Genomic DNA, 14,869 nt, shown 5'->3' with positions numbered 1-14,869 from the left:
CCTGACTCTGGGGTTTTGACGAGAGGTGGTAGCCTTGGTGTTCAGGAGAGGAAGTGATTTGCTTGATTTGCTCGTGCTGTGGTGGTTGGGGAAACCTGCCTTCTGTTCAAGCCTAGTTTAAGTCTGGAACAAATAGAAGAGAGGAGGGAAGGAGGGAGGGCATTTTGGAAGGTAGCAGGGCTGAAACAGAGAGGGTGTAGGACCTGGATACCAATTGCTGAGTCTGAAAGAGGGCCAGGCAATCTAGTATAAATGTTTTGGGCAAGTCTGTCTTGCTAGGGGGAAGAGAGAACCGGGCAATCTTGTATCACCGGGGCCCAAACAACCCTTGGTGGCCCTGCCTGGGGCTGGTGGTGGGAGCAGTATGGGTGCAGAAATGGGGGCAGGGACGAGCGTGATAGGCCTGGTGGGACTGAGCAGCTGTGACCAGAGGCTGCACGCTGGAGAAGAGAGAGTAAACAGTGGAGTGGCTGGAGGGAGAAGGGGCCAGATATTGGAGGAGTCCACAAACCACACTGGGGAACTTGAACTTGACGTGCTAAGCATTAAGGGCTATCCTGAGTCCCCGAGTGGGGAAGTGACCCAAAGCAGAGTGTTAGAACTGGGAGTTTGCTGCCAGTTTCAGGGTGGCTTGGCAGGGAGGGACTGTCGGGGAGGGCAGGGCTGGCATAGATGCTCAGTGTGGCTCCAAGGCTATAGGCAAGGGTGGCTGGAGGGGTGTGGAGGAAGGGCATAGGCTTCCAGTGCCTGGTCAAGTCGGGGAGGAAAGCCATAACCAGTGAAGGACATGACAAGAAACAGCACAAAATACTCCAACCTGTGCAAGCTGGCTGCAGTGGGGGTGTCCACCATTGCACAGCCTCAGCCAGGATTTGGGTGTTGGGCCCCTCGAGGTGAATTAGGAGAAGGGGTTGAGGACAGGCGTGATCTGGCCAGATCCTTCGCCTGTGGAGAAATCAGACATAACTTTCCCCTTAATCACATGGAGCCTATTCTTTTTCCTCTGGTGGCCTGGGCCTGCTGGGAGACGATGGGGCCCCTGGAGCAACTGAGCAGATACACTTCAGGGTCGCAGGCTCCACTGCCAGCGTCCTCTGCCAGCCCTGTCTGCTCAGCACTCTTTCTCCAGCCCTTACCCATTGGCTCCCACTTTCTCAAGACTGAGGGAGGGGAGAGCACAGGGCTCTGGGAGGTGCAGACCTCAGAGGTCTCAGACTCAGAGGCGCAGACCTGATCTCACATTGAGCAGCCACCCTCCCTGGAAACTCCGTCTCCTCATTTGCAGAAAGGTGTTCAAAGTACTCCTTCTAGAGCCCTTGCTTGTGACAGTGAAGGGAGGTGATGCCTTGGGAGGCACGGGGCATGGAGAAAGAGCTGTCTCCCTCTGCTGCCTTCCGCCACTGCCTTGGTTTTGTAATTATGCTGTTGATAAAGGGCTCTCATAGGTCTGTATGTGGGGATGATTAAATGGGGCCACGCCTCTAACGTGCCATCTCAGAGGCTGCCATGCTCCAAGTGCCCCATGAAGGCTGTTTCCCTGCCCTTCCCTTCTGTTTTTAGCCCCTTCCCTGCATTTGCTTATGCTTCTATTTTTGAAACAAGTGAGCCTGGAATAACTTTCTCTGGGTCCTGGGTCTGAGGCCATTCCAGCCCTCGCTAGCCCTCCCTGCCGGCTCCCAGTTCCTTCCCCTCTTGATAGGCAGTGCGCCGTGACCTCACGGTTCATTGCCGTGGCAGTAGATGTGATGTCATGGGGTGGTCTTTTTGGCCCCCAGACCGCCCAGATTCCAGGCCTCCCAGGGGGCCAGAGTTGGGAGAGTTGGAGGGTGGAAAGGGGCAGGGTGTAAGGAATTTCTGGACGGAATGTTCCTCCGGAGGCTGAGCCCGCATTCTGCACACCCTCCTCCCCAGTCCCCTTCCCCTCATCCCTGAGCTCAGGCTTGGGAACCTCCCCCATCCTGTTGTTTCCTTCCTCCAAAACAGCAGCACAGATATATTTTTCCCAGCCCACCCTCCTTGCAGGCCACTGACATGTCCTCCTGTGTGAGCCTCCAGGCAGTCATGGCAGCCACCCCCCAACCTTCCAGCACAAAGGCCCCTCCTGGCCCCTCCTCGCCCCTCCTCAGGCCCATGCAGTGGGGGAGGGTAAAGGCATGTGTGGAGAGGGCATGTATGTCTTTTTTTGGAAAAAAATTGAGGAAAGGATGTGGAGCTTCCCTTATCCACCCTGTGGTTCCCGACCCCTCGAATTCAGGAAGTTTTCTCTGTTGTCTGATCTCAGTCTTTCCTACTGCAGCCCGGTTCCTATTCTTTCTGTGGAAGTGTGGTTAAGAAGTGTCTTCCTACTGAGGACCTGGACAGAAGACCTGCTACAACTAGCCTTCACTTCTCAGAAAGCTTGTTCCCCACAGGAAGGCAGTTATCAGAGGAACTGCCTAGAGATCATTGCCAGGGAGAGGGGAGATAGCATGATGGGGAGGTGAGGAGCAAGGTTCAAACAGCAGCTCTCCTGCTGACTGGCTGTGGAAACTTGGGCAAGTCACTGCATCTCCCAGGCGCTCAGTTTCCTAAACTGTACTGTGTGGTAATGCTCACCTCCCAGGGTGGTTTTGAGGACTGGTGATCAGGAAAGCAAAGAGCCCAGCACTATGTTCCGGGCATTGCCAGCCCTGAAAGAATAGTTGTAGTTCTTGCACTAAGTTTATGAAAAGGCATCTCAGGGCCAGGGCTAGGACGAGGGCCAGGCAAGTGAGGCCTCTATGGTGTAAGATCTGAAGAGTCATCACTCTCAGGATTATGCAAGTGCACTCGCAGGACCTGAGAGTGAGACGGATGCCTTCTTAAATGTTGTGCCCCAAGGGCTTCGCCCTAGTCCCCACCTTGCTGTGCTCTAACTGCTGGCTTTGGGACTCTAGAGCAGAGGGGCCCGCTAAGAGCAGGGCTTGCTTTTCAGGTAGCAACCTGTTACCTGCTCCTAAACTGGATTCTGAGTTGTCCCTCCTGGAGGTAAGGGGGACTCTGGAAGACCCTTGGTGGGACAGTGAGTCAGCTGCTCTCACTTTGGAAAGCCTGGAGACCTTAAGCTCCAGGCTTTGTTCTGGGACTGGGCAGTGGGTGGGGTCAGACCTAGGGGTCTGTCTGTGTTTGGGCTCCACCCACTTCATCCCTCTGCAGCTGACTTGAGGAGGAAGGAGAAGAAGAGCCCGCAGGGAGGTACCAGCTAACCCTGCCAGCAGGATGGCTGGGGCCAAGGGTGAGGGCAGTGAGATGAGCCTGGAAGTGGGCTTTACAAACCTGGGAACCAGCTCCAGTCATGCCACGAACCTCACCATGAAAGGCTCGACAGATCAGACCTCCCTGTACTTCAATTTCCCCATGTGTGGAACAGGGGGATGGAGGAGATGATGTCTTAAGTCCCTCTCAGAGCCCATGTCCCTAGGAGTGGCATGCAAGGATGGTGTGTGTGTGTGTGTGTGTGTGTGTGGTAGCTGTAGAAACATCCTGGCCAGGAATGGAGTGAAGACAAAGGTCAGGGGCTTCAGTTCCAGAGGGTCCCAGGAGTGCCAGCTGGACTCACTAGGCAGTGTCAATGGTAGGGCTTCCCACTGGCTCTGGTCTCCCTGCAGGGCATGGAGCAGTGGCAGCCTCAGGGGATCCTGCCCTCCTGTTACCAGTCCCATGCCTTTTTCCTTCCCAGTAGCCCCAAGGCTGGCAGTGGTTGGGAAACAGAGAAATAGGACTTGAATCCTGGGAGAGTTGGGTTGGAGGGCAAAGGAGGGGTGGGCAGCATGCATACTGGCTGTGTTTGCAAACACTGCAGGACAACTCGGGTGTTTAGATGGTGTGGGGAGTGGGGGTTTGGAAATTTTTAGCTCCTCAGGAAGCATCTCAACCAGTAAGCTGAAGGCATCTGATCTCTGGCAAGCGTCACCATGTGGCTGCCCTCCAGCTGGCATGGGGAAGGGGTGGGGGCAAAGGGGATGGTGCTCAGATGATCACTGGCAGGAGGAGAAAGTTTCTCTTGCACTGCTGAGGCCTGTGGTTTCTAATATTGACTTCAGCTCCCTTGTCTGCACCATGCCAGACCCAGGAGGGGTGGGGCAGGAGGGTCACAGTGAGGCAGGGTGGGCTGGAGAGGGCCTGGGCCTCAGGGATATGAAGTGCTGCCCCAAGGGTAGAGATGATAAATAATAGTGATAGCTGACAAGTATTGAGAGCTTCCTAGTGTCTTGTACACTTCTAAGTGCTTTATGTGCTTTATTGCATTTGATCCCCAAAACATAACCCTGTGCGGGCCTGTTGAGGAGCAGGAAGGACAAGGTGACCTGCTTAAGGTTGCATAGTTAGGTAGCAGCCGAGAGAATTAGCATGTGGACCCCAGCAGTCTGCTGCCAAGGTCTTTTAGGGAGCAGTAGGTCCAAATCCTGCCACCTGCTCCCAAGCTGATTTTGAGCTGGAGTTGTCCTGCCTGGTGGCAAGGGAGCTGTTAGCTCGGGCTGGTTGTTCTCGGAGAAGCATCTGGGACCTGTGTTGCCTGGAAACCTGGTAGAAATGCACGTCCTTGGGTCCCATCCTAGGTCTAACTGTGTATATGTGGGGTGGCCCAGGCACCTGTGTATCAACAGCCCTCTGGGTGGTGCTATGCTCGTTCAAGTTTGAGACCCCTGGGCTCATGCTCTATTGAGGGTCGAGGCCTATTAGGAGGCTTTAACCAGAGAAGGAAGAGGCTTATCTGGGCCCTGAAAGGGCCTGGGGCAGGTGTATCATCTTTAGCTTGTCCAGCCCATTCCATGTCTGTCCATTCTAGCAGGCTGGGTAGCGGACAGGTCAGGAGTGAGGGCTTTGGGTTTGTGTCTCAGTGCCGTTGTGGTCTGCCTTCCGGGAGTTCCCTTCCTTCCCACAGGAGACCAGAGCAGCTCTGAGATGAGGCAGCTGGGCTGTTCTGCCCACCCTCAGGTCTCCACATGGGAAGGACAGAGCCCCTGCAAAAGAAGGGAAAGGCTGGGGGGTGGAGAGGGCCTGGGGTGGCTGACACTGCTCTAGTGGGGGTGGGGTCCCTGGTAGAGGGGTGGGTGGGGTTGGGTTGTTGGCGGCTGAGGGGAGCACCTGGTCCTAATAAGCAGGCAGCTCCAAGAGCTCCAGCTTACCCTGAGTGGGCTAGGGGATTAGTGGGTTAGGATTATGGCTGAGCTGAGAAAGGGCAGAACATGGCATCTTTACTCCTCCTCCAGAGCCATCCTCAGACTCCGGGTGGAGAGAAGGGGGTGTACCTAGCAGTGGGGAGGAGAGTGGAGGAGATGTGTGGGAGGGGTTTGCCCCAGTCCCCCAACCCCTGTGCCTGGACCCCATTGTCCCTTTACCATCCCCAGCTGCCTTGGTCCTGAACTGCTCAGGAAGTTTCATCCCCTGGAAAGGAGTTTTGTCTTCAGCCGCCTGTCTTCCAGGCAGTAGGGGTAGACGAGTCTGGGCCATTTCCAGAGAGGGCACTGTTACCTCCGCTCAGCCCAGTCTGTTCCTCCATGCCCATCTGGGCCCACTCCTCCCTGATGCGGGAACCTTTTAGAGGGGCATTCTGTCCATTCCCCTGCCTTTGGACATGAGCAGCTCCTCCCTCAGCTCTTTGGGATGGGGTTGTAGCAGCTGCCTCTTGCGCTGAGACACATGGTCTTAAACCTGGGTCACACTCGTCCTCGCCAAGCTCTGCTCCAGAACCTTTGCAGTTGTGCTCAGGCCTTTCTGCCCAATTTGAGGGCCCCATAACCACTTTACTGAGTTGGAAACGGAGCCCTAGATTCTGGTCAAGAGGTGAACCTGGCATAAGAAGCTTCTCTTCTTGCTATGGGGAGAAATCAGACCATCTTTAGTAGGAAGCCCTTCTGTTGCTCTGAGTGAAGAAAGGAGGGTGCCGGGGTAAGGAATGGGATCAGCCAACAGGTGTTTGTTGATGGCCCACTATGCATACATCCACCCTGGTAGGAGGGAGTTTCCAAATGAATTGGTCCAAATGTTGCTTTGAATCTATTTCGGATGAAGGTGGAATAAGAATCACAAATAAAACAGTAGTTGGGGAAAAAAGTCATGTGTTCCCATGATGAGATTATTCATACACTGAGGACCAGACAGGGAGGTGATTGGAGTTCAGAGGTGGGAAAGAGATCCCACTTGCTGCGGTGGCCAGGGAGGGCTAACTGGAGGAAGAGAGCCCTCCTTGTAGGAAAAGAGGGGAAGGCATTCCACAAGTAAAGACCTGGATGTGGGAACAAGCAAGAAGGGTTTAGGGGCCGGGGCTGATGGAGCAGAGCCTCTGTGCTTGGAAATGGAGGTGTGTGAGGCCCAATGGTGGGCGGCCTGAAAGCCCACTGAAGTAATGAGACTGGCTGGCTGCACTATTTCAGACTGTTGGGATATCACTTAAAGCCCCAACATGGGGTTCAAATCCTGCCGTCTCTATTAGAGTTGATGATGTTGGCTCAGTCATTTAAGTTTCTTATCTGTAGAGTGGGGCTAAAAGGTAGCAATGGTACTCACCTCCTGGATTCTTGGGAATAAATGAGATGCTGTAGGTCATTGACCCCTCCAATTTGAGGGTCAGCAACTGTAAGAACCAGAGGACTGACGCCGGGCACCGAGCGTGGGTCTTTGGTGAAGGTTTGTAGAACTGGATGGTTCTAGCACTATTAGGATGGTTTTCTGCATGCCACACTCTTCCCCCTGTGCTTAGGGCCAACCAGATTATGCCTGAGTCTTGGGTTGGCCTCATCATCCCTGTCTCAGGGGGCATTCTGCCCATCAGGGCCACCAGCCATGGGGAGAGAGCCCATCCCTGGGATGTCTGCCCTGAGGGCTCATGCTGTTTCTCCTTCTGTCTACAGCCCATCACCACTGAGAACACACCAAAGAATGTAGTGGATACGGTGAGTGATGGCAGATGGTGGTGGAGGGAGACGGAACAGCCTGAGCAGGAGTGAGAAGGCCAGAAGTGGAGAGTGGATTTGGGGGAGAGCGGACAGATGTGGTTGGGGAAATGCTTCCAGAATAGATTTGGGGAACTTGCGGGGAAGTAGTGGGGTGGCTGCTGACGCTGGGAGAAGGGCGTCTGACTATCCCCGTGTGTTCGGAAATGGGCTGCTAGGCAACTGGGCAGGCAGAGAGGGAGAGGCGGGGTGGGAGCTGAGAGGGAGCAGCCGGTAGTTAAATGTGGGCTTCCTTATGAAATATGCAGAATGTGAGAAAGCCAGGCAGATCTTTCCAAACAGGTCTTTCTGACCTAGCTGAGAGACGGACAGTTTCCTCCAGGCTATGTGCAAGATTGAAGGGAGGAAAGTAGGTGGGTTCCGCAATGGGGAAACTGAGGTTAACTGCCGAGAGAGATCTCCTGGTGATGATCAGCAGGAAATCATGGGCTTGGAGATGAAGGACTTCAGTTCAAACCTTGACTCCGCCAAGGTTCTAATTATGTGACTGTGGCCAAAGCATGAGCCTGTCTATGCCTCAGTTTTCTTATCTGCAAAATGAGAATAACAGTATCTCCCACAGAAGTGGTGGTGAGTTGTAAACAAGAGGGTCTGGTTAGCTCTGGGGAGGCCTTGATATGAGCAAAGAAATGTGAAACAAACACCAAAGTTATTTCCAGGCCCCTCTGCCAACCTCCTCATCTGCCACTCCTGACGAACCCAGCAGGTGGAAGACCTGGGTGCGTTTTGATTATTTTTCTTGCCTCCCCTCTCTGACTGCCTTTTCTCTGTCTGCAGGGAGAAGGAGCCTCCCGGGGTGGAAACACACGGAAAAGCCTCGAGGACAACGTGAGTGTGGAGGGGGAGAAGAAGGATGGGGCTGGGCCCTGGTGGCCAGGGGGAATGGGGTGAAAGGTGGATAATGCCTTGTTTTGTGGGCTTCCCTTACCTCTCTGTAGAAGGAGAGGCTGGGATTGTGGGCAGGCCCGTTTCCTTACAGGCTGGGCCCTCGTCTTGGCTGCCACCTCCATCTAAGCGGGATCCAGAGCTCATTGTCCGCGACTGCGCCAGGCCTCAGTGCTCAGGCCGGGCGGGAGGAGAGAGGGCATGCTACGGCAGGCTGGTGTGTGATGAGTGGCCATGGGGAGCAAGGGGAAACGCGCAAAACCACAGCAAGGGAAACTGAGGGCTGAGGCAGAGAAGGAGCCCTGACTCTTGGGGCCGTCTTAGTCCTTGGGGAAGTGGTAGGGCCTGCTTCCCTGGAGACAAGAGTCTTAGAAAATAGCAAGCACCACTGTGTGGCTTAGATGCTGTTGCTTCAGGAGGAGGCTGGTAGATGGGTCCACGGGTCCCCCTGGGCTCCTCCTGCCTCCCATTTTGGGGAGAGGGGAAGGGGCAGATGCCTGAAATGGAAGGATCCCGCAGAAGGGCTCAGGGGCTCTTCCAGGACGTGCTTTGAGCCTCGTTTGGGGTTGGGCTTGTCTCCACACCCCAGGGGCAGACTCCCAGCACAGTGGGGCTTTCTCCTTTCTTCCCTGCCCCTCTCTCACAGTGCCTCCTGTGCTGGCCCCTCCATCTTCACCCGCCCTGGGCTGCAGAGGAACAGGGAGTGGTTTTGGTGGTTGGCACAGGGGTAGATGTTGATGGCACGAGGCCCTATCATCTGACAGCTGCCTGACCCACGGTGGGGAGGGCCCTGGAGGGAGTGCTGCGGGAGCAGGAGGGGCAGCTCCTATAGGCAGCCTGACTCCTGTGGTGAGCCCACTGCCACCGCCACATTGCCCTGGGGCAGTCCTGCATGTCCAGCCCTACAAAGCGGCAGCATCCCAAGGGCCGCATGGGACCTCTCCAGGTGGAGCAGGGAGCATGCCTCTTAAATTAGTGGGGGAGGCTCTGCTCAAGGTATGCGTGAGTTCCTCTGGGCATGGGGTACTCGTACTGGGGAGGGGCCCTTGTCCCTGTTTGTAATGTTTCTGGGGCTGGGGTGCAGGGGGAACCTAATCTTTTGTGTGTACCTACTACCAAGGATGTACAAGCTTCATGTACTCAAAATATATCATACGTGCTCAATAACTGTGAGCCATTCTTATTACTGTTATTTTGACTAAGGGCTGGGAGCTCTGTTGGCTGTTTTGAGATCCTCCTGATACCCCTGTATGGCAGAGCCTACGAGTCCACTTTATAGATGAGGAAACAGAGGCTTGGCATTGCTGAATGATTCGGTGAATGCCACTCCATCCCTTCCTGGGACTGCTGCTGGGGTCTGGTGTTATCCCGAACTCCTAACCTTTGGCAAGGGGACAGGGTGATGGTGTGTGAACCAAGCCTTCTAGCCAATGGTCTGAGCACACTCAGGAGCCAAATCCTAGAGCTGCTGTCCCCACATTCCCAGCCTGGGCCAGATGGATCCCGTCAACTAGTGTTACAGCAAGAGAGAGTGAAGTTGGACATCACGAAGAACTTTTGATTGCAAGAGTGTGCATGACCTTGGTCCTAGGGAAGAAAGAGGTGGCCGTTTATTTGTGACTGAGGCTCTTTGACTTTTTTAAGAAGAAAGTATTGGTGATCTGGGATGGATGTGTCTGTGCCTGTGTGTCAAGATGGGTAAGTGTGCTGTCTTGTCTGGATATGGGAGGAGGGACAAGATGAGCTTTGGAAGGGTAAGCAAGTGAGCAGTTAGCAGAACGGCCTGTGTACTGCAAAAGAGGAGAGAAAACCTAAATTTTAAGGCTCCTGTCACCTGTCTCAGGTTGGGTTGGCCCCAGGGTCATTGAGCCAATCCCCTGCCCAGCCACGGGACTCTCCAGCAGTCTACCCTAGGGGAGGAGGACCTGGGCCTGCTGCTGTGATAATGTGGCTGTTTGTCAAGCTGCGTTGCTGTCTCTGGCTCACGGCCCAGGACTCACAGGCAGGAATGGCTGTTTTCCTCCTGCCGAGTTGGTGTGTAGTGGAGTTTGTGGACAGTGTGCTGTGTCGCACTTTGTTTTGGAAAAATCCAGGCTAGTGGGCAGGAAGGAGAGGGGAAGAGGTGTGGCTGAAGGGGGTGCTATGTGGGGGTTGGCCACAGCCCCCAGAGGAGATGTAGGAATGGGGCCGGGCCCCTGACGTAGGTCAGTCACCAATCTCTGGCTGCCTGACAAGGCCCCTGGTGTTCGCTTACAGACCCTCCTCCCAACTGTGGCCCTCTGGGGACCTGGGCTCAGGAAATGGCTTTTCTTTTGGTCCTGAGCTGTTGTGTTTGGTCTGTGGACCTCAAAGGAAGGCAGGGCTCTTCCCACAGAGGCATTGCTTCAAACCAACCCCACCCAAGGCTGGGGGTTCCTGCTCCTTGCCTCATGACGGGGAAGAAGGCGGCAGATAACAGAACCTGGGGTCATAGACCTTGAGCAACCCAGTAGTGTCTGAGTGGTGATCAGCTCTTGCCTGCAGTGAGGACCAAGGCAAAAAGAGTTGGCTGAATCTGCAGCAGGAAGGATGGGGGTTAGATACCAGGAGGAACTTCCTGACAGTGAGCAAAGTAAGACACTATGTCCAGGAGGCTGTGGAGTCTCCTTTCATGGTGCCCTTTCAGCAAAGGAAGGATAGTGTTTTGGAGGTGAGGAGAGGGGAGAGTTCTGTTTGGTGTTTAGAGAGTTGGATGAAAAGTTCTATAATCTGGCCGGGCGCGGTGGCTCACGCCTGTAATCCCAGCACTTTGGGAGGCCGAGGCGGGCGGATCACGAGGTCAGGAGATCGAGACCATCCTGGCTAACACGGTGAAACCCCGTCTCTACTAAAAATGCAAAAAATTAGCCGGCTGGTGAGCCCTGTGGTCCCAGCCTCGGGAGGCTGAGGCAGGAGAATGGCGTGAACCCGGGGCTGAAGACTTGCAGCGAGCGAGATCGGCGCCCACTGCACTCCAGCCTGGGCGACTTCATGAACTCTGTCTCAAAAAAAAAAAAAAAAAAAAAAAAAGAAAAGTTCTATAATCGATCTATGTCTTGAGAGGAGGTAGGAAGAAGTTCAAAGCCATGTGGGTAAAGTGCTTTGTGATCCCCAGAGAGGAAAAGATAGGATTACAGGCAGGCAGAGAACTTATTTTCCTTTTTAAAACAGTTTGTAAAGTCCTGTAGTCGTTTGCCCTAGGGGCTCTATGCAGAGTAGGCAGAAGATTATGTGAGCGCTGTACGGGGCCCATTTTACAGATGGGTAAATGAGACGGAACCTCTCCTCCTCCCGCTGATGAGTATCATGGTCCGTAAAATACAAGCTCTCTGAGGTCAGGGACTTCACTTCCTTTGTCCCCTGGTGTCTGGAGCATGGCCGGGGACACAGCTGGTGGCACTCGGTGGATGTTTGCTGAATGAGAGAGTGAGCATGAAGATTGGAGGCTCAGGGATGACCGGATGCCTTGACTTACTCCCACCGTGCTTGTAAAGAGCTACACGATGAGGCATGCTTCCAAAGGCGCCATCTCTAGCCTCGTGTGAGGTCACCTGTGTTTCTGGAGCACTAGGGTGTGTTTGCTGACATGCCGCACCCCCCCGCCCCAGCCCATTTGTTGTTCTCTGAGTTCTGTCTGTGTGCACCGACACTCAGACGTGTCACCGTGCATGTCTGCTCTCTCTCTGCCAGCAAGGGTCACGTGCCCCCAAACTTTGCAGAAAACAGGAAGCCCCGTCAGTGAGAGGGCAGCCCAGTGATTCATCAGGGGATGACAGTCCCAGCTGTTCGTCCCCCATCCTCCGCAGTGGGGTCACTGTCCAGGGTGGCTTCCTCCCCCTGCCCTCCTCTCCCCCCCGCCCGGTGGAGCAGAGCAGGCTTGGACTTTGCCTTATCACCTCTGGAGGCGGCCTGGCCAGACTCTGTTTGGGCCAAGTTTTTATTTATCTTCGCTGGCTTTTTTTGGGGTGGGGAGGCTGAGGAATGTGGAGTGTTGTAACGTTTGGAAGAGGGCGGTGGGGAAACGGGAGCCAGGTCTGCTGCCCTGCTCGTCCTGCTTACCCCTGCACCTTTGCAGGCTCCCAGCTCCCCTTGGTTCCCCAGTTCCCCCTGCCAAGCCCATCTCAATATGGCCCATTGTCTTTCTCCAGCTCCCTGGGTCTGGTCCCATGCTCCCGGCCACACCTCACGTCTTGGCTACCGTTGTGGCTTCCAGTTGTTCAAAGCAGCTGTGGTGGCTTCCTCCAAAAGTGGCTACGGATCAGCAACAGATGAAACCCAAGGGGCTATTTATAGCAGGGTGGCCCTGGGGCCTGGAGCAGGGCCTAGGGCCTGGGGAGATTCAGGGACTCCTCATTAGGGACCAGTGGAATGGAGATGGATGAAGTGTTGGGTTTCTGTGTTCCACTGAGCGGGTAGTTTTGGAACAGCCTGGTTTGGGTCTTGAAAACCAAACACAATCACTCCTTGACTCCCAGCTCCACCCTTCTCTAATCCCCCCACCCCCAAGCTTGACTCATGCAAACTGGAGTCCTCAGGGCCAGAAGAGCTGTGAGACTTAGAAACTTCCCCCCGATAGCCGCACTTGGCTGTTCCTTCCTTCACTGCTGCGGGGCTGCTCATTGGTCCGAGGCAGCTGGGACAGAGCGGACTCTAGGCAGAGCCTTCTTCCCGAAGGCTGGATGGAGGGTCCCCCTCTTAGCAGAGCTGCTCTAACTTGGGGCTCAGCTGAGAGCTGGGCCTCGGAGCCCACCTATCCTGCCTCGTGGGCACTGCAGAGCCAGGAGAGGGGTGCAGGGTCTCCTCTTCTTGGAGACCCCATGGTCAAGCCCCGGGTTGGAGTGTGAATCCTGCCTGGCCATCAACTTCCTAGGGACTTGAGGGTAAGTTATTCTGTGCTTCAGTTTCTTCCTTTCTTGGCAGATTGTGGTCCTGTCTCCTCGAAGAAGAGGCTGCAAGTTGGTGGGAGGAAAAGGCCATTTTCCGAGAGGCACATGGGTGTTTGGACGGTGTCAATGGGCTCAGGAGGTCTGAGAATCTAGAAGCGGGGCATCCCGATTCTGAATCCTATGAGGTGGCTGGAAGGATGGGTAGAGGCGATGCAGGGTGTTGATTTTCTATAGAGGTGAATGTTTGGTTGTAACTACCCTTTTCATTTTTCTTGATACAAAAGTAACGACAGAAACAACAGCTGTCATCTGGCGAATGCCAGGCATGATGCGAAGTGCCTTATATGCATAACTCCTTTGGATTCTCACCGCCAGCCTGAAGGTTGTCCCATTTTACATGTGACATTACAAGAGGCTCAGAGGGGTTACATTACAACTGGCAGGGCTGCCCAGCAGGATCCTGGAATCCAAACTCCATGGTCTGTGGGCCTCTGACCCTGTGCTTTCACACCCGCCATACCATCCTGCTGCCCTGGGATGGATTGGGCCCATTTGCTTAAGTTCGTACCACTCGACAGCTGTGAAAAGGGGAGTGGGTGAGATGGCTACTGTCTGCCACAGACAGTGGGGAGTGGGCCCTCAGGAGCATGGCTCACTGCCTTAGGCCTCGTCTTGGTTCCTGCATGCTCCACCTGACTGTTCTGGTCTCTAAACTCAAGTGAATGACTTGACGTCACTACTTTCAAGCAGAGAAGTGTGGGGTGATGGTAGCAGGACAGAGGGGCACCATTACTCTTATCACTCCTGTTTCTTTCGTGGTGGCAGTCGTATTCTCCTCTTGGGGTTTCTCTTGTGTGGGTGAGTGAATCAAAGTGAAATGTGTTTCCACTGAGTCCGTAACTGTTGAGTGTGCCCTCAGTGTGGATGGCACCAGCCCGGTGGGGTGCAGTCCTCAGCATTCGGGATTTCTTCCTTTCGTCCCTCTGGGGCTTGCACACAGGCAGGCACACTCACGTGGAATCAGTGCTGATGGCTTTGGCTTCGGCGGGCTGTGTTTTTGCAGGGGTTAGGGTGGCAGGGTCGGAATGTTGGCAGGGAAAGGAGAAGAGGATCGTGTTTGCTCCTGTGGACAGCTCTCTGGTGTGCTCCTCCCGTCATCCTGCCCACCCCTGCATAATGCCGCTTCTCTTCTCTCCTTCTCAGGGCTCCGCCAGGGTCACCCCGAGTGTCCAGCCCCACCTCCAGCCCATCAGGTATGCCTGGCCCATGGGGGCAGGGGGCGGGAGTGCAAGCAGGGGGGTCACTGTGGGTGTTCCTGTTAAGTCTTGACTCTGGGTGCCCCAGACTGCAGCCATAAAGCCACGGGTGGGGAGTGTGGGCAAATGTGAAAGGCACAGGAGAGGATGGGTGCAGATGCCCTTGGCAACAGTTGTGTTTTGAGCTCTTAGCGGGCCCTTGAGCTGAGTCTTTATTTACCTGCATGAGCTCATCTAGTCCTTGCAACAACCCCGCAAGGTAAGTATTTTATTCCCTTTGGTAGAGCTGCGTTTCAGAGAGATGAGGTGACTTGTAAAGGTCACACAGCTACCAAGAAGCAGCACTTGGATTTGCATTTAGGGCTGGTGGGCATCGAGGCCTGTGCTGAATCCTTTCCTCTCTGCAAACAGGGGGTTCTGACTGGGCAGAGTAGTTTATAAAAGGAAAGTTCCCTATCTGGCTAGGCTGGCAGGGGCCGGGGGAAGGGGATGCACGAGGGACTTTGTGTCTTGGTGATCCAGAGAGTTTGTTTTGCTCCCCTCCGCCTCTGCCTCACCTTCACCCACCGAGGCTCCTGAGATGATCGGGGATGCCAGCCTTGGGGTAGAGTGGAAGCCCCTGGCAGTTTCTGGCCCCTCTGCTGGCTGTCCACGGACTGGAGGTGGCTTCTTAGAGGGTCCCCTCCTTCCCTCAGACCTGGACAGATGGATTCAGAGTGTGATGCTGAGGCTGTCCGGCTGGTGGCACTGTTCTGTCTTTGCGTCCTTCCCGGGATCCAGCCTGTAGACAGGGGCAGGTCAGCGTCCCTGTGGGCCACGTCTGACTCATGGCCCTCAGCAGTACCTCTTG

General features: G+C 54.9%; 1 protein-coding gene across 17 annotated transcripts in view; it reads left to right on the top strand.

Moving 5' to 3' along the window:
* The window catches only part of TNS1 (tensin 1), a 205,649-nt gene that overhangs the window by 89,471 nt on the left and 101,309 nt on the right, over positions 1–14,869 (top strand). For 14 of the 17 annotated variants that reach the window (XM_021923974.2, XM_031651501.1, XM_031651502.1 and 11 more), the window contains 3 exons: positions 6,873–6,914; positions 7,752–7,802; positions 13,967–14,016. In XM_021923974.2, the coding sequence (XP_021779666.2) occupies positions 6,873–6,914; positions 7,752–7,802; positions 13,967–14,016 (143 nt within the window). Of the gene's footprint in view, positions 1–6,872; positions 6,915–7,751; positions 7,803–7,837; positions 8,856–10,913; positions 12,758–13,966; positions 14,017–14,869 lie in introns of those variants that run through there. The other 3 variants (XM_031651504.1, XM_017946965.3, XM_017946966.3) reach the window with 3 other exon arrangements.

The sequence above is a fragment of the Papio anubis genome, chromosome 10 (genome assembly GCF_008728515.1).
Source record: "Papio anubis isolate 15944 chromosome 10, Panubis1.0, whole genome shotgun sequence".
Lineage (NCBI taxonomy): Eukaryota > Metazoa > Chordata > Mammalia > Primates > Cercopithecidae > Papio > Papio anubis.
Note: the sequence above shows the minus strand (reverse complement) of the source record. Positions and strands in the feature narration are given on the sequence as shown.